This window comes from Fundulus heteroclitus, chromosome 12 (assembly GCF_011125445.2).
Source record: "Fundulus heteroclitus isolate FHET01 chromosome 12, MU-UCD_Fhet_4.1, whole genome shotgun sequence".
In the NCBI taxonomy this organism is placed as follows: domain Eukaryota; kingdom Metazoa; phylum Chordata; class Actinopteri; order Cyprinodontiformes; family Fundulidae; genus Fundulus; species Fundulus heteroclitus.
Genome location: NC_046372.1, coordinates 17,636,230 through 17,654,658, shown reverse-complemented (window position 1 = coordinate 17,654,658; position 18,429 = coordinate 17,636,230). Strand labels below are relative to the sequence as shown.

The following is an 18,429-nucleotide window of genomic DNA, read 5'->3' as shown; positions in this document are numbered from 1 at the left end:
CGCATTGCATTCACCAAAGGAAAAAAAATCAGACAGCTTATCTCATAATTACGAGATAAGATGTCATAATTACGAGATCAGGATCTCGTAATTATGAGATAAGCTGTCTGATTTTTTTTTTCTTTGGTGAATGCAATACGCTTCCGTATAAAACATTTAGATTTACAAAAACGTTTTTTCTGTGGTTTTCTGTGAGCGGAGTTCACCATGATAGCTGGACAAACAATCTCCAGCCCAAGATAAAGATTATAAAATGTTTCAATAATCAAATTCTAAATACAAAATGGTAACAAAAAATTAGTTGGTTTTTTTTTTTTTAATGAATGACTGAAGATCATTCAGGTGTGGTGTAGAACTGCAATGCTTTGGTCTGAATTCCTCGTTATTTCAGAGAAAACAGAACAGATCGTAAAATACAGCCCAGACAGAAGATATTTACTGTACCTGGACAGACTGAATGATTTTTTTTTTTTACCTTTCTGCACTCCTAGAGACTCTACGTACATGTTAAAGTGCTAAAAATGTGTATTTTGCATGATGTGTCCCATTTATAAGACAATTGGTTGATTTCATGTTATCCTTCGACCAGAATTATTACATTTTCATATTCATTAAGTTTGGTACTCTTTTCATTTTCTGAGTTTTAGAGATGAGGACAGGACAAGTAAAAAAAGAAAATAAATAATAAATGTGTTTGAGAGATCACATGGTGGTGTGTAGTCCTCCATGCAAAATTGATAATAATGTCAATGTTCCTGCATATTAAATAATGACCTTAGAGAGAAAGAGCTGGGTAGACAAACCTTGACAAACCTTCAGCTTTAATTAATAAAGTTCTCCCAAAGACTGGGTTATCCATTTGAAGCCATGAGTTCAGTAGCAGTTTGGTCTTGCTTAATTTCAGAGAGAAATTCAGACGTTGTCACTTCTTGTGGTCCTTACATATGTGAATGCCTAAATAATTCTCAGTCAGCAGGAATATCACACAGGGTTTTATGATCACTTTCATACGAACAGAGGATTCCACACTTAGATTTGTTTAATTTTAAATCTGATGCTGCTAAAAATTGGTTAGCTAAGTGCATAGCTTGGTCAATTTGGTATTTGTTTCTTAAAAAGAGAATCGTGGCATCAGCTAATTGGGTCATTCTAAGTCCCTTATCAAATATGGATAAGCATTTAATATTTGGACTCTGTAAGATATGTAACGAAAGTAACTCTACAACTAGTAGCTACAAATAAAATGGGATATATTGGGGCATCCTTTACGAACTGATCTCTATACTGGGTATCACTTTGTAGTCTGAGGATATAGACATTGAACATTTTAATTAAAGGGGTCTACAACCTCTGGCTCTGGAGCCGCAAGTGGATCTTTGGACCTTCCACAGTGGCTCTTAATAACTTTGGCCACAATTTATATTTTTATTGTGGTATTTAAATGTAATAATGATAATAAATGCAGCTTTTAGCAGTTTTTTCTTGGAATAATTGCTTTTAATGTTCACAATGGAATGATGGTAAAAGTGCCAGTAATTTTAAATATTAAATCAGTATTTTTTCATTATGTTGGAAACTGATTTTTTACATCGTTGTCTACAAATATCAACATCCCGTCCATCCATTTTTTAAACCTCAAAACAGACCTAAAAAGGCGTTTCTTTAACAATGACAACATATTTCCTACAGTAGATCTTTATCAAAAATTATAACTTGTCTTTTTTCGAAAGGTCAGGCAACATTTGCGGCTCTTAACGAGTTTAATTCAAGTGGACTGTAGGCAAAATGGGTCTTTAGGCTGTAAAGGTTGCAGGCCCCTGTTTTAGTTCATTTGAAAGGATCTTTATTGCACCTGCCTCCACCTGCCACCAGGGGGAGCGCTGTCACGCCAAACGCTGCGATCGCCTCACAGCAGCGGACCTGTAGCTTTAAGAGCAGGGGGCGTGTCTGCGTGGGGCCGTCCCTTGTATTTTGAATATACAGCAGTGTGCTGGGAGGCTGGCTGCTTTCGTCGGATGTTTTTCTCGTCCTGTGTGACGAGCCCAGCGAGACGCCGGGGTCCACAGCCGTCGGTAGTGCTCGCCACTTGGGGCTATATTTAACAACCGAATGACGGCGCTCGGCTAGAAAGCCGTTTTCTACGCCGACAGACGAACGTTAGCGGGGGGGAAAAAATACAAAAAAAATATGGACTTGCACATCCTGGATCACAGACTCCGGGTCACCAGCATATCCAAGAACGGGCTGGTGAATTACACCCACCCGCTAATAAAACTGATATTTCTCCGCAACAGGACGCGGTAAGTAGGCTCCCCGTTCAGGCCAGATGGTTGTGAATCGGTCTTGGCGATCCGGTTCGGAAGCAGAATCGGTCTGGCGATCCGGTTCGGAGGCAGAAGAAAGGAGAACTGTGGTGCCTGCAGGGCTACAACCACGAAGCAGAATGACCAACATAATACTGAGCTCTGGTAATAACCCCTAACTAAGAGGACAAAGCAAGAGTACAAGCAACGCGTTTGAGAATGCGTAATGAACGTTTTCTCACACTTTGAAAAGGATTAGATCCATTATTTTTGTATGTTTTTTTTAAATATTACTAGCAGGACGAATATGGTCCACGTGCAGGTTTAATCTTCAGTCTGTGCCAAAACTCTACTTGTAATAGATGTTTGAAGGGGAAAAAATAAAACAAAAGCAACTACAAATATGCACTTTGCAATGCTGTAAGGGATCTGCTCATTATAATTCCTCTCAGAGCTGCTGTCAAGTCCAGTGTTCAGGCCAGGAAGGCCTGAAAGTAGGAGGGGAGGGGAGGGGGGGGGGGCATTCAGGCCAAATCAAGCCTGTTTTTGCCCAACTTTCTCCAGCACTCCTCCCTTTGAATCAAATGTAGCTTTACTGTGGGGAGAAAACAAACAGAACAAGAACAGGAAAAACAAAGTAAAAGTCATCCATCGTGCAACATGATGACGTAAGGTCAAAGCACGAACAACAACAAGTGGTGTAACAATGCATCGATCCATATTTATATACCGAGTCAGTGATTAATGATCTAGTTACATCGATGCAAAATGAGAATATCGATGCATATCATAATTTTTAGGATACACCTTTTATTTTGAAATGTAGGCATGAGTGAGCAGGTGATTTGTTGTTATTACCGTATTTTTCGGACTATATGTCGCTCCGGAATATAAGTTGCATCAGTCAAAAAAATTAGTCATAAAGAGGATAAAACCCATATACAGACTACAGCTGCAGAAACAAATTACAGGGGGGCACACTTTTTCAAAAAAACATTGTATATGCTTCAGGTTGAACAGTGGCTCTGTGACTACTCCTACAGCGCTGAGAAAGAAATGATAAATAAAATCCCAAATTCTAAAAAAAAACAAAAAAAATGAACAACCAAAGAGCAATAGTGTAAGTTATTTAATGTTTCCAAATTAGGCAGGTTTCATCCCAGTTATGCGTCTTTTGAACACATTGAGCTGGAACAAAAATAACTTATGGGCAGGTTGTAAACATTTGGGAAGCTTTCACAACATTTGTTGGGCTTTTAGAAAGAATTGCCAACAAAATATATCAAAAAAGTTGTCTATGTCCGGCAGAAAACTAAAACCATTTTAATAAAATCGCATCTCCTTGAACTCATGTTACTGGTCAATTTCTTTTTGAAATGAATCAAATCGGATGTCAATAAATAATAGTTATAATGAATAATATTATTAATTATAATGAAACAAGAAAAGAATAATGGTTAATCAAGTGTCACTATGAAATTGTATTTGTCAATGTAAACGCCCCAAGAGGGGTTCAGTTCTACTGATCAACTTAAAAATATTTCATGGCTGTGAAAGAGAAATGTTTGATTGAGCTCTGTAAGTGAAATTAAGTTTATATTAAGGTAGATTTATTACTCATGTTGGGAAGCTATTGATAAAAGGGGTTTCTTTCCGGTTGATATATCATGATTGTTAAAGTGATCTTGTGTGTTATATGGTTGCCTTGTGCAAAGTTTTTTTCTTTGCTTCAGTGCGGTTGTGAGCTAATGACATGTTCTTATGTGTTTAATAGTTCTGTGCTTTTAACATGAGAGAGTTTGAGATTTGTGCTTGTTTTTTTCTTTTAAGTTGGCCAGGTTTTATGCTGGTTTGGGTTACTGGAAACTAACAGTGGGATAACCTGTAGCTCTGTGTCTTGACTCAAAAGTCCAACATAAGCTACACACTGATAAACATGAGCGCTCGTGTCAGCTGAACACTGAAGTAAAAAATCATACTAGCAGAGGTTCTGTAATTACAGCAGCTAAGAGAACAAGGATCAGAGCAAAGCAAAGTTCCCTTCTGCCTGCAAGTAACCCAAGTTTCTTCAGTTCTGCAGTTTTCCTGCTTGGTTCTGCTCCTTGTGCTCCTAGCTGTCTAGCTAACCCTCCTACCATGAATGTTAGACTTAGACAACTTTATTTGTCTTTTTGTATGCACAGAGTGCGTACAGAACAAAATTTCGTTTCGCATACAGCTTGAAAAGTTACAGTAAATAGCAGTGAATTCAGTGCAGCAGTGATTTCCTAGTAACAATTGAAATGTAAACAATGTAAACAGTGCAGGAGAAAATAAACAGTGCAGGAGAACACTGTTTACTCCAGTGTTGACTTCAATGCTGACGTTTCAAACAGAAATTAATAGCGCTGCTTTCCAGCTCGCTCTCCTTTGCTTCCTTGTCTCTTCTTGTAATTGTTTGGTAATCAGACCGAATATCCATCCCGCACTGCCGACACCGACGGAGACCACAGCCGAGCCGCGGCGTCTCTGAAGGATAAGAACGTTTGACTCAGTGTCCCGCCCCTCTACAGCTGTGATTGGGTAGCATGTTGCCTTCAATCGTTGATTTGATTGGTTGAATTGTATGATTGACAAATCGAAGATAATACTAATATAACGATGGCCACTCAGAAGTAAAAATAAAAAAATAAAGACAGCTTTCAGTCCAGGGCGGGCACTGCTGTCTCAGCGGGCGGGCACGGCCCCCCAATTCCCGCCCATGCCGGCGGGTCTGCCCATATATGTCGCACCGGACTATACGTATTTATTTAGACGTTCATTTCACACAATCCGAGACTAAAACCTGACATTTTACCTGGTACGCCAATTTATTAAATTACACAGCTGCATCCACAACTGGCTGAATAAGATGGAAAATACCTGGGAGGATGAATGGGGAACTCCAAAAGTTAGTAACTCCAACCAGCAAGGTTCTTGCTAGCGCATTTCTTCGTAACGGCCCATCACACTAAAAAGTGTCAAACTTACGCTGAAATTAGACTGTGAGTGTAACGGTGCTACGTGCTAAGCTAACAGTACGACACGGACTTTTCAGAGCAACATAAAGCTCCTGTGCATCAGCGAAGTTGTAAACCGCCTCGACAACAGACCTGTAAGCTAGCGCTAGCTGCTATTAGCTTCACAAACAGCCTAATAACTGGTTGGGTCGTGGCCTGGGCCCTTCTAGCTGCACCACGCACTTGCGTGAATGTACTGAAACAACATATAAACATGTGTTCAGTCTTTGTTGTCTATAAGTTAATGTTTCAATAAAGTTTTAAGTGGTACCGTAGCAGGCCTAGAGAGCCCTCTTTCGACTATAGACAGTAATGTTTGCTCCTTGGTTCATGCTGGTCAATATGAATTACCTTATAAATTTGATATATAAGTCGCACCTGAATATAAGTCACAGGATCTGCCAAACTATGAAAAAAAAAGAATAATTGAGACTTATAGTCTAAAAAATACGGTGTTTTAAAATTAGAAGAATGCTGTTTTTCATTTTAGTCCCCCGATACCTGTAGGAGCGTAGAAATAAAAAGGTCAAATAATATAATTTATTTTATTTTTTTTGCGTTGATGTCAGTGTAAATAATTGTGTTAGATGGGCAGATGATATTGCATCATATCGATCGCATCGATCAGAAATCATACCAAACTTTGCCATATCAGCAAACATGGTATCGTCATCGAAACAAATCAATATAACATCATATCATCACAAAGCTGGTGATTTTCACCCCTAGTAAAAGAGAGCGAGAACAAAGGCCTGTGGAGATCCAAGGAAGAGGGCCTGAATGATTTCACTGGTTGTTTCTGAGCTATGCATTTGGCCCGGTCCTATGATAACTTTATCTTTATGATAACTTTAAATCCACTGCTTCATCATGTTATGACAGAAATGTACAGCAAGCTGGCACTCTGCAAAAAGGGAACTAAAAGTAAGTAAAATGTTCTTGAAATTAGTGCATTTTTCCTTGATTTGAGCAGGTAAGACTTTTTGCCAATAGAATACATATTTTACCCCACAAATAAGATAATTAGATACACTACACTTGAAATAAGATAATTAGATACACTACACTTGAAATAAGATGATGGGAATGAAGTTCTTATTCTAAGTGCAAATATCTTATTCCATTGGCGAATAGTCTTGTTTACCTGCTCAAATCAAGGAAAAATACACTAATTTCAAGAACATTTTAATTTTAGCTCCCTTTTTGCAGTGCAGTTTTCAAAGCAGTGCAACGATGTTTCCACATCTTGTGCATATTTTCTGCCACCGAAAACAATTCCAAACTGCCAAAAAATGTAGCTGCCATCTTTGAGCCATCTTTTTTTGGGGGGCAGAAACGGGTGGGGGAGAGGCAGGACTGCATCACTCTATTTACCTTACAGTAAAAGAAAACTCCAGTAACTCTGGAAACTAATCAAAAAGGCAGCAAACCTCAATGGAAAGTTGAAAAAAATATAAATGCTTCTGAATGCAAGACATTTTTAAAACCTTGGTTTCGGTAACAAGGCCTTGCCTAATTTGGCTGGTTAACTTGTTAGTGCTGCACAGAAGTTCATAGAGTGAACTCTTTTTGACTAGTTTTGTCATTACAGACATGTCAAAACTCACTTTATTACTCAATACTGTGAGTCAATGGGGCAGCGAGGCATGAACAGACATGGAAAGAAGTGTTGCACAGAACAAGTAGGTTTAGACTATTCCCTTGTATTTAAGAACAACAACTTTGGCTGTTTAGAATAATTTTTGGTTGCAGAAAATAGGCTCAAGATGTGGAAACAAAGGCATTACTGTTATTAGAGCAGCCCTGTTTCTGAAAACTGGCATCCTGCTGTACATTTCTGTTTATGTAAAAACCACAACATGAAGCAGTGGATTTTTTTTACTTAAAGTTTTCATAAAACCAGGCCAAATGCATTGGCCCAGAAATAACCAGTAAAGCCATTCAGGCCCACTTTCTTGGATCTCCACAGGACTCATTTTTCTCCCTCTCTCTTTTACCGTGTTGTTGTTCATGCTTTAACATCAGAACATAATGCTTGCAGGGCAGATGTGCTTTACTTTGTTTTTCTTGTTCTTATTCTGTACTCTGTTTTTTTTTTTTTTTCTCTCCCCACCATGAAACCACGTGTGATTCCAAGGGAGGAGTACTGGAGAAAGTTGGACAAAAACAAACATGATTTGGCCCGAGTGCCTCTCCCCCTCCTTCCTCCTCCTCCTCCTTTCAGACTCTCCTCTATTCATCAAAGAACAGCTCCCTGGCCTGAACACTGGACTTGACAGCCGTTCTGAGAGGAATTTTAATGAGTGGATCACTTGCAGCATTGCAAACTTCATATTATTAAATTATAGTTTTGTCTCTTTTCCCTTCAAACATCTATTACAAGTAGAGTTTTGGCACAGACTGAGGATTAAACCACCATGTGGACCGTATTTGCCCTGCCAGTAAAAATAAAAAATGAAGAAGAATGGATCTAATCCTTTTCAAAGTCTGTCAAAACATTCATTACGCATTGCTTGTACTCTTGCTTTGTCCTCATAGTTAGGGGTTATTACCAGAGCTCAGTATGTTGGTCATTCTGCTTTGTGGTTGCAGCCCTGCAGGCACCACAGTTCTCCTTTCTTCTCTTGGCTGTTAAATAACAAGAGCACGGCTTGGAACAATGCGTCAGCTGAGCCAGAAACCCAGTTTTCAACTTTTCTGCTTCAGTGATCATCCGAAGTTTGGGCTCTCGCTCCACTTCATGTGCTCACTGACCAACTTTGATTAAAAAATGTGTTTGTATTCTCTTGTATCAATTAGGCAGGAGGTGGTTAGCGGTCTATAGGTATGGCGGGGTTTAAAAAAAGTTGCGTTTTCGAAAGAGAAAGATGTTCTGCCATGCTCTTTCCTAAAGCTTCAATGCAGTTTTATTAATAGCCAGCTAAGATAAGATAAGATAGACGTCATTGATCTCCCAGTGGAGAAATTCACGTGTCACATCGGCTCAATAATCAGAATAAGGTGCCAAACGGAGGAAAAGGTGCATGAGGTATATACAGTGTGTCCACATATATACAGTGGATCGAGGGAAAAAAAAGAAAAAAGAGATTTAAGATGACTTCAAGAAAGGGCCAGTGAACAGTTTCCTCCAGCTCAAAGTATAATAGAGTAATTCAGCGCTGTCCCTCCCTACTGTTACTGCACACTGCCCATCAACTGGCTAAAACAAAGCTCCCAAACCGTTCCACTCGTTAAGCTTGTTTCTTGGAAGCAAAATTGTTAAAGTATAGCAGGATCTATATCTGAAATGATTTGCAACAAACACTTGAAAGCATTAAATTTTATCAAATAGTCTAAATTGGAAGCTTGCATACACTGTACAACAAGACATGACTGTTTTTTTTTTTTGTTTTTAATACGGTTTGACATGAAGTCAGATTAAACATTTGATGTTTTAGGTCGGTTAGGATTAAAAGATATCTAATAAAAATAATGAGAGAGAGAGAGAGAGGGAGAACCTTTTCTGTTCTTCAAAGTCTAAAGTCTATGTAACCTAAGATCACCGTTTCTTTAAAGGTGTATAGCCACATTTTATGATTAACAAACTGTAAACAGATGTGGTGACATCTAGCGACAGTATCACAGAATTGAGACATTATGAATTGATAAAGCTTTCTGGATAGGAAGCAAAACGTCTTCAGACTTCAAAAAAAAAAAAAAAAAAAGTCCAGTCAAAAAGCCCTGGTGAGAACCCCGCAAGCCCAAAAGTTGACGTCAGGGCTTTGCGAGTTTCTTATATTTTAAGACAACACCTTAAACAAGCTGTTTTGTTTTTTGAGTTTATATAAAAAAAAACTAAAATCAGCCAAACATATGTGGGAGAATCTCACGCTTAGTAGATATAGAAGTTATTAGAAAACATGTCCATTAAATGAAAGTGGGTCAGCCAAGTTTGATTACTTCTCCTTTGCAGTGGCTTTCTCCTCTCTTACTATGTTTTCTCAGCTGGAGCTTCGGTTGAACCCCCACACCACCACCAGCCCCCGGCCAGTAATCGCTGCTGCAGTCCGTTACGTTATGGAGCTGGATCAAACCAAAAAAAGTCTTGTGTGCTTTGGTTTTCATCTCCGCTCTCTCGCTACCTGCTGCTTTCTTATTCTTTTTTTTATTTATTTTCCTCCCTGAATCAGAGGAAGCAGCTTATCTTTTCCAGCCCATTACCACCACGAATGACACTGGAGGCTGTGCATTCAAGTGCTGTGCAAACATTAGAGACTCGCCTCAGTTGAGATCATTGTTCATCATTTAAGATTAAGAAAGGGACCGAGGGGGGAAAAAAACGACATCCATGGGGGAGAGGCGAAGCCAAAACCACTGCAGACCAAAAGGAAAAGCAAAGGCCAATTGAACATCTACCAAAAATCAACTTGAGAAAATAGTGGTGAGAGAAAAACCTTTTGACACAAAGGGACTTTTCTCTTAGCTACTGGAAAATGGCCCACATTTATATGGTAACTATCCACAGTGAGAAGCATCAGAGGTGCAAGTAAAAACACCAGAAATCTTCAACAGCTCTCTTAGAGAACTTCGTGGGGTCTGAGGGTCTCCAAGTCTTTGTAACAACAATCAGATGGTGTATGCTTTGGACAAAGGAGATTGAGATTGAGTTTTTTGGGCATGACATCGTTCACATATTCACAGAATGAATGTGTGGAAAAGCTAATCATGCCGACCGTTAAGTGTGGTGGAGAATATGTAGGATTGTTACGCCTCCACAAAGCCCTGAAAGTTTTGTGGAGGCATAACAAAGTTTTTGAAATATAAATGGAACCTGTCCCTTACCTAAATCCTAAAGAGAACCTGAACGGTGAGCTGAGAAAGGGGAGCGAACTGAGGACGGTGTGTGATCTAGAGAGAAAGGACCAAAGATCCATTTCTCTGTGAAATATTAGAGGAAAAGAGGAAGTGCAGTCCTGTTGTTATTAAAAGGGGGATGTGCAGTAACCATTGTGTCACCACATATAGTTTAAAACAGTTATTTCTTAACAGCCCTTGATATATTTCTTCTTGGAATAGATACAATCACATTAATTGTTAGGTTGGTTCTTTTTACGGTGTGAGCTACAGCCATAAAAGTAACTTTTTGTGTTTTAAATAAACCACTCATGAGTCCTGTTGTAATCAGACAAATTTAATTGATTTTCGCTTTTTTTATTTACTATTAAATATTTTTTTATATGCATAGTAAATAATAAATAATTTTTTATTATTTGCTACGCATAGCTAATACTGATGAAAAGTAATTGCGATTCTTTAAAGAAATTGAGAAGATTTCAGTCTACGAAAGTGATGCAAGGCATTTAGTTTCGCTGCGTTCCCTGTCTGTCTTCAGAAATCAGCTGATGCCCCTCTTATCTACCTGATCTGTGTTTTGCAAACAGGAAACCAAAAATGCACAACCAAAGGGTTGACACGTTGAGAATACTTTGCTGTGCTTGACTTGTGCATACAATGTCGCTGCACCTGCAGGAAACTGCGAGCTGCGGAAGGTGAAGATTCAGCAGGAAACAAGAAGGGCTTTGAAACACAATGGGCTGGTGGAGCCTGCTCGCACCACAGCCAGTTACTGTTGCAGTGTTTTCTCTCTCTGTCTTTCCCTCTTTGTCTCGGTGGTGTCATTGTCCAATCCCATGGCAGCGATTGCTCTTTGCTGACTCAGGGACTTTTGCAGTTGCACTCAGGCCTCTGCTCTAATAGGTTTTGCGGCCCGATGTGCTGAGGAGGAAGGTGTATCCTCCCAGGGATATCATGAAACAGGAAAATGTGATACTTCCTCTGGAAGAAACGTCTGCCCTAAAGATGTAAATGTTTTTTTTTGCATTTACAGATTAATCCTTGCTAACTTGGTGCCTCGCTTTCTGTTGGGTTTGTGACACAAGCGCAACTTTCTCCTAGCCAGTCTATAAAATCGGACAATTTTAGAACATGCAAATTGACTGAGATAGTTTCTGGATCTTAAGTCATGAAAAAGGCTACAATAAGACAGCTGCCTGTCTAAACTTGGCTTTATGTAGAATCAAAGCAGTAGTCACAAGGTTTTAATCAACTGGAACTGGAAAATAATGCTGAGCAAGTATCCAAATTAGAGATGCACCCATCATCGGCTCCGATATTGATCTGATATCGGATGATTGATGCCGATCCAGCATTCTGATCCAGTCGTTTCTTTTTTTTATTGATATCATAAACAGCGATACAGTTTCGGCAATCTAGTCACTTCTATTTTATGTTTGCAACGGAGGTTACGCAGCACACTCACAGCAGCTAGTGATGAGCAAACAGAGCAACTTGGAGCATCTGCAATGTGTAAGTCGCGAGGGGTGTGATAAGGTTGGTAAATTAAACACCACACATTTAAATAAGCACCATGCTAAAGAACATGCAGAACTTTCTTTTTAAAAACAATGTTTATTTCAAGCCTGAAAACTTTACTCACATGGCAAGGTACATGGTTTATTCATTCAACAGTAGTGTTGGATTGGTATCTGGTATCAGCCGATACGCTTAGCCCAGGTATCGGAAAAGTTTAGGTTTTCGGTTTGTTTTGCTACTTTTAATGGATGGATGGATTGATGGGCGGATGGAATTTTATTTACTGTATGATCTGCTGAACATGCAGCCCTTATCAGCTCTGGCAACTTGATGAAAAATAAATTTTCAACCTTATTTGCATTCTGCTTACTTTTAATATCACAATGTTATGGGTTTCTCATCTGTAACATTGTTGGACTGATTATAATTCTGTTGAATATAGTTTATTTATATCGCGCCACATCACAACAAATAAGTCAATTCAATCCAGTTTGTGTATTATTATTACCAAGGTTGTAAATCAAACTGCTTTAGCAGGATTAAAGTTACTATTGCTTTAAATGTTTTGGGACTAAAATAATAGTTCAGTCCAGCTGATAATTTTGTTATCTGGTCATTTTAATAAATTCAACAGTGACATCCATCTTGTAGAGTCACTGTTGCAGTTGGCAATCAAGGTGCCTGATAAAAAGTGATTTGAAACAAAATACATTTATTAGACCTGTTGGATATAAAACTGAACCCCCTTTCGTTGGTTGCAAATACACCACATGTCATGTTTTTGTTTTTTCTTCCCTTCTCTATTTCAGATGCAAGTTTTTTAGCCTGACAGAAACGCCTGAAAACTACACAGTTGTCCTTGATGAAGAAGGATTTAAAGGTAAAATACACTCATGTATGTAGGAATGGGTACCGAATTCAGTACTTTTATAGAGACTGACGAAATCCCGTCTGTACTACCGTGTACCGATTCATGTAAAATCATACGGTACCATGTTTCGGTACCTAAACGCATCAGTGGAACACTGGGGGAGTTGGAAAGTGGAGCTACTTTCCAAAATGTGTTACAGATTACGCTCGCTGCAATATTTGTGAGAAGTGCAAGACCAGCGGCGGGAATACTTCTAATCTGAGGAAGCATCTGATCACAGCTGCCAATTTAGTGAATTTCTCACTATATTTAGCGACTTTTCAGACCCATCCAGCGACCTTTTTTCAAAAAGGCAACTGGCGAACCAGCTATTTTCTTCTGTTATTGCTGACTTCCCATGAAAGCACCAATGGTTCTGCAGTTGTTGCCTTGAGGCAGCAGCGGTAAGCTTCTTCACACTTCTCTTAGTGCTGTCTCACACACGCAGACAGACAGCTGCTGCCTTGTCCTGTAACTGCAGTCAGAGCAGGGAGGAGAGCCTCTGTTCCCTCATTGCAAATTTATCCCACCCCGATTTACAAAGCGGGATAAAATATTATTTTAATATACTTTTTTTTTTCCTTCTCTGAAAGTGTTGTACTAAAACAATTCCCAGAATTGTATTCACACACAGCTTCAATCCCTTATTCACCTCGTTCCCCCTGTGCCTCTGATAACTGTTGTTTTGGTAAACATTTGTTTTGTGTGCTGTGGAGTCAGACAATGTATTAAAATTCATAAATTAATCAATTAGGTTAATTTCTGGATCCAAACAAGTTTATATATTGAGAAATAAATATGTTAAATTGAAAGATTTAGAGTTGTTATTAATAAACTAACATTTATTACCTCATAAATACACAAAAGTACTGAAAATAGGTACTGTCAAGTACTGGTATCGATTTCCAGGTACCGGGTTTCTGTACCATATCGGTTCAAATGTGAAAAGTACCCATCCCTAAATGTATGTACAAATAAAGCCCATTTAGAATTGGCACTTAACTAACATGCATAGTTTTAGGCATTAGGAACAAACTGGACTACCTGGAGGAATTCCATCTATCTGGCTCCTTAAAGGGCTTAAATCCTCATCTTGACGAAATTCCCCTTTTAATTCTGATCAGGGTTGTAGCTCACAATAGTTCTATTAATTTTAACTAAAATGTAGTAAAATGTAAAATAAAGCAAGGCAGCTGAAAGTTATTGAAGTTATTGAAGAGTGATAATGTTATAAACTCTTGTTTGTAACATTATCACTGTGACAATGCCACACCAAAGTAATTACTACAAAAATCTCCAGCTCGTATTTCGGATAGTAAAGTGAGGATTTATATGGTGGCGACTCCATTGTGGAGGATTTAAAAGTTGGGGAGTCGTTGTCTATAGAGGAAAAAGGGGCTGAATACTTGTGCACACCACACTTTGTTTTAGTTTTATTTATTTGTAAAAAAGAAGAAAAAAAAAATCAATCATGTATAATTTTTTTCTACTTCACAATTGTATACCACTTTGTGTTGGTCTTTCACATAAGATTCCAATGAAATATAATGTATGTGGAATATTGTGAAAACTTAACAAACTAGCGCTCTACGGAGGGTTTTAAAGCCCCCTGTGGTAACTGCAGCCTGCCTGTAATTCACCACAGTAACAAATATCATCATAGTATCAGCTGTAGTTCTACCAGCATATTTAGGCCAGTGACACAAAAACTGAGAAATGTCATTTCATATTTCACAAGAACTTGAGTGCAGAACTCTAGAGATGTCCTCAGAGGTTTCACCTAGGGCAGAATTTGTATATTTTATCACACCCCTACGCACACCAAGAGAATACAACCCGAACCACTCTCTCATGTAGTGACTAACGGAGCATATAGAGGCAACTGCGGTAAATAGAGGAAGGAAAACTCATTTTACACGTCAGGCAGTTGTGAGGGCATGTATGGGAAAGAAAAAAAAAAGAATTAACCTTTAAACTTTTGCTATGCTCCTCTGACATATATTGCCTCTGAAAGCAATTTCTAAAGCCGCTAGAGATGACGCAGAAGTTTTGTGTTGAGCTGGAGCTCATCACATTGCAATTTATGTCCCTTCAATACACATTTCAGTGAGAATGATAAGAAATGCAGCAGCTTTTGTTGTGCTTAAATCATTGATGAGGAAAGAAGAATGATGAAATTACCAAATGATTGATCACAAACTGTTAGAGTTTTTGTATGCAAGAGTAATATCTTTGTGCCATTTGTCCCCTTCTTCTCTCTGGTTTGTATCTTGGACTTAGAATAATAGATGTTATATATAAAACGTAACATTTGCTGTTTTTTGGATTATATGAAAATATTCCATTCTAGAAATAAGAGTAACGAAAATGTTTGTGAGAATTTCAGCCTATAGTGTTTCAGCTAGGCAGTTATTACTTTTTATTTCACATGAAAGTGAGTTTTCTGTGTTTTGTAAGAATAATTTTTTTTCTCCGAACATTGTAGTGCACATCTTTATTAGATAATTTAATGGTACAATAGATTCCTATTTTAGAGTTGCATATCTGTCCAAAAAATAAGGCCAGGAGTCATATTCGCTGGAACCTTCAGTATTTTTATGGGAAAATCGATAACAAAGCCAGAGTTTGAGCTTTCTTGATATTACTTGGAAAAACATTTGCAAGAACTTAATATGCGTGAGTAAAAACAACCATCGGGACAAAGTGAAGGAAAGTCTTGTTTTTATTTCTGCCTCTTTTTCTCAAAAACATTTCCTGAAGGGCACTGAGATCAAGCACATCAGACAGTGCTGTTTACTTTTTTCCCCTCAAAATTACTGATTTATGCTTTAAGCATCTTTTAGTATTTTACCTCTTGAATGCACAAAGTGTAGGACAGCAGATGTAATTGACATTTAGATGTTCTGTTTAGACACTTGCGTCTTTCTGTTAGTTACCGCCCCATCCTTTAACACAGATGCAGATGTTGAAAGCATGTATTGCCTTCAGGGTTTTCTTGTTCTGAGTGCCTATTTTCGGAGCTAAGAGTTGGTGTACTTAGAAGCCACAAGGCGCTGTCTGTGACAAATTATGCCAACTAGAGCAGAGGCTCTTTGAAGGAGAGGATAGAAAGAGGGGCATTTACAGTAGAAGGCTGTTGGATAATTTTTTTTAGTAAGGCTGGGCCACACCGAAACTTCCTGGTTGACCAGCAATAGCTGTTAAGCCAAACAGTTGGGGTATTCTAATTTTTTAAAATATGTATTTAATTCTGTACACTGCTATTCAATTCAATTTTATTCATGTAGCGCCAATTCACAACACATGTCATCTCAAGGCACTTTACAAAGTCAAATTCAATCATTTGACTTTGACAGAGAACAAAATTTTTTATGTTGAAATAAAAACAAACAATGCAAATTGGATAACAGTAAGAGAACTCAGCAGAGAGAGAGAAATAGACCCTGATGTCCTCCAGTAGCCTAAGCCTATAGCAGCATAACTATAGAGGTAGCTCAGGGTAACATGAGCCACTCTAACTATAAGCTATATCAAAAAGGAAAGTTTTAAACTTGTCTTAAAAGTAGACAGGGTGTCTACTTTCACGGACCAAAACTGGGAGTTGGTTCCACAGGAGAGGAGCCTGATAGCTAAAGGATCTGCCTCCCATTCTACTTTTAGAGACTCTAGGAACCACCAGCAGACCTGCAGTCTGAGAGCGAAGTGCTCTGTTAGGAACATACGGGGTTATCAGAGCTCTGATATATGATGGAGCTTGATTATTAAGGGCTTTATACGTTAGAAGAAGAATTTTAAATTATATTCTTGATTTAACATGAAGCCAATGAAGGGAAGCTAAAATTGGAGAAATATGATCCCTCTTGTTGATTTTCATCATAACTCTTGCTGCAGCATTTTGGATCAGCTGAAGACTTGGAACTGTATTTTGTGGACTTCCTGGACAAACTATTTCTAATTTTGGCAATATTCCAGAAGTGAAAAAAGGAAACCCTGGAAACTTAATAAGGGATTTAAATGGCATGTCTTGGTCTAAAATAACACCAAGGGTTTTTACTTTAGTAGCAGAGGCCAATTGAGATTAAGAGATTGACGAAGAAGTTTATTTTTTAAGGAGTTTGGTCCAAATATGACAACTTCTGTATTGTCAGAATTTAAAGGCAGGACATTTAAAGTCATCCAGCTTTTGATGTCATCAAGACATGCTTGTAGTCAAAGTAATTGGTTGGATTCATCAGGATTTATGGATAAATCTAGCTGAGTGTCATCAGCATAACAGTCGAAATGAATCCCATTGTACCAAGTGACCCTAGAGTTCGAAGAAGATTTATTATTAACATGAACAAACTGGAATCTGTCAGACAGATAAGATTTAAACCAGCCTAATGCTTTCCCCTTAATCCCTGCAGTATATTCAAGTCTTTGTAGGAGAATATTGTGATCAACTGTATGAAATGCAGCACTGAGATCTAACAGGACAAGTACAGACACAAGTCTATTATCTGAGGCCATGAGAATATCATTAGTGACCTTCACCAGAGCTGTTTCAGTGCTATGATGAGCTCTAAAGCCTGACTGAAACTCTTCCAGTGGGTCATTACTTTTTAAATGTTCACATAGTTGATTAGTAACTACTTTCTCAAGAATTTTAGATGGGAAAAGAAGATTAGATATAGATCTGTAGTTTATAACTCATCTTGATCAAGAGATGGTTTCTTAAGTAAAGGTTTAATAAGAGCTACTTTAAAAGCCTCTGGTACATATCCATTTACTAAGGATACATCAATCATATCTAAAAATGGAGGCATTAATCAAAGGGAATACTTTCTTTAATAACTTTGTTGGGATAGAGTCTAACATAAAGGTATAGATGAAGCTAAAATTTTAGATAACTCGGAAAAGCTCTACTGCATCTTAATCGTTCAAACACTACATCAACAATATTGTGGCCCAATTTAATAGAGAAAGTGTCAATTTGACTTTTATTTGTGCAAGTAATACAAGGTATAGTTTACTTTTGTAGCATGCTACTATCATGCAGATCTGTATTTAAAAATGTCTTTTTAATTAGATGTTATTTTCCTGCCATGCCCGATTGATCTTTTCTTTTTCTTTCATGTCTAATTTTAAACATCCTAATTAGACATATTTTATTAATGGTTAGCCAGCTACAGAAACTCGGGAGGTTACATTATTAAGGTTTGCTTCCAAAAAAATTCTCTTATGACCTAGTAAAGTGCCAGAGCAGAATAAATACTTCTTACCAGTATTGGGTCTCATTTTACAACCTTGTACTGCCTTTGTGATATAAATAGTGTGTTCCTTTTGCCCTCTGGCCTGGACTCCTTTTAGTCCCTCAACCCTGAAGGGAAAGATGGAAGGTGGGGAAGATGTAGTGGTAAAAACAGGGGACAGAAAGCTGCCTGGTAATGTACCAAGAAGATAGAAAATGGATAGCATAACATCCAGATTAGGTTCCTTTAGTATCCTTTGGCAATTCCTCATGAATTGTCGTTTGTCAAATTCCTAGTCTACCCAGTTATTGGAGGTCCCTTTGCTAGTCCTTTTTGATTGGTGTTGTGATATCGGTGTCCTTTACTCGTAGTATTCAGAGAGGATATAGACAGAAGGACGGAGAGGAAAGGTCAGGAATCGAACCCTATACGGGCTGCATCAAAGGCTAATATCCTCCGTACATTGGACCCCCGTTGTACCGCACCACCATACTAGTTCTTGGGTTAAGATGACTGTCCTCCTTTTGTTGTGACTTTTCATCCTATGCATTTCATTCAGAAGCTTGTGTGTTTTCTTGCTCAAATGGAATTGATGG

The 18,429-nt window shown here is 38.3% G+C and overlaps 1 protein-coding gene across 1 annotated transcript in view; it reads left to right on the top strand.

Annotated features, from left to right (window-relative positions):
* The first annotated feature begins 1,985 nt into the window (after nt 1–1,985).
* castor1 (cytosolic arginine sensor for mTORC1 subunit 1) overlaps nt 1,986–18,429 on the top strand; it is a 35,901-nt gene continuing 19,457 nt past the window's right edge. Inside the window, exons 1-2 of the mRNA XM_036144113.1 lie at nt 1,986–2,300; nt 12,502–12,572. Coding sequence (XP_036000006.1) covers nt 2,188–2,300; nt 12,502–12,572 — 184 coding nt within the window. The 5' untranslated portion in view covers nt 1,986–2,187. The remainder of the gene's footprint in view (nt 2,301–12,501; nt 12,573–18,429) is intronic.